Below are 1,033 nucleotides of genomic sequence, written 5' to 3' on the forward strand. Positions count from 1 at the left end.
TAAAAAAAATTTAAAATTCTTTTCATACAAAGATGATGAGAAAAATCTCATGCAGACTCTGGGCATACAACAAAAATAACTCAAATATTAATATGATGATTTTGTACAAAATAATTCCATTTTAAGTCGGACCTCTGACAGTGCAGCCGCCGTCTCCAGGCCTGGCGCCCCTCGGGGATGAGGCGATCCCCCTCAGACTCCTGCAGGGGGTCCAGGGTCCACGTGTGGAAATGCTCACAGTTGTCACTATGATTGATGATGAATATCCTATTGCTACTACTCAGAACACGGGACCGAGACCTAACACATTCGCGTAAGGAGCTCAGAATCGAAGAACGCACAAAAGTTTTTAGAAAAGTTTCAGATAATCGGCTCAACTCATGGAAACGCCGGGAGATGGTTATAGATGTTTCTGCTTGGTTACAAACCTGCAGTGGATTTATAATTTGTATATATTACAAGTAATTTGCATAATTAAAATAATTAAGGGAGCGACCTATCATGGCAATTAGAAATGCATCAAACTCGGAACTTCGTACAAAAGAGAGCTTCAATATGAAACAGTAATCCTCTGAGAACTGCGTGCAGTCCCCGCCCGGCGACCGCGCGGACACCCACACCCCCTCGCCGCGCCCCCTCCGCTCTGCTCCTGTCTTATTGCACTCCTTACACACTCATCTCATTTTCCGTAGCCTGAGTCTGTTCTCCTTGTCCCGTTTCTTAAGAATAAGGATGAATTGGTTGAAAAAATGCTCCTGGTCCTTCTTTTTTTGGACAAGTCGAAACCTCTGATCCCGGCCATACTTCTCCGCAAACTCCTTAAATGTGGTCCTGAAAAACAAGAGCTTTCCTGAGACCCCCCCCTGCCCCGGGGGCAAGTTCAATGCTTCCTGAACACCACAGGCTGGCATCCCCTGAGGGGGCAGACAGCCCCTTCCACCAGACCTGGCTGTCGTTCCACCACAGGGAGAGGACATGGGGCAGGACGTGGGGCAGGTGGGGACAGGGTCGGGATGTGGGGCAGGCCGGGGAC

The 1,033-nt window shown here is 48.4% G+C and overlaps 1 protein-coding gene across 1 annotated transcript in view; it reads right to left on the bottom strand.

Annotated features, from left to right (window-relative positions):
* Positions 1–674: 674 nt before the first annotated feature.
* The window catches only part of TCERG1L (transcription elongation regulator 1 like), a 184,780-nt gene continuing 184,421 nt past the window's right edge, over positions 675–1,033 (bottom strand). The window contains exon 12 of the mRNA XM_021703857.1: positions 675–831. Within this exon, the coding sequence (XP_021559532.1) occupies positions 675–831 (157 nt within the window). The remainder of the gene's footprint in view (positions 832–1,033) is intronic.

The sequence above is a fragment of the Neomonachus schauinslandi genome, chromosome 6 (assembly GCF_002201575.2).
Source record: "Neomonachus schauinslandi chromosome 6, ASM220157v2, whole genome shotgun sequence".
NCBI lineage: Eukaryota > Metazoa > Chordata > Mammalia > Carnivora > Phocidae > Neomonachus > Neomonachus schauinslandi.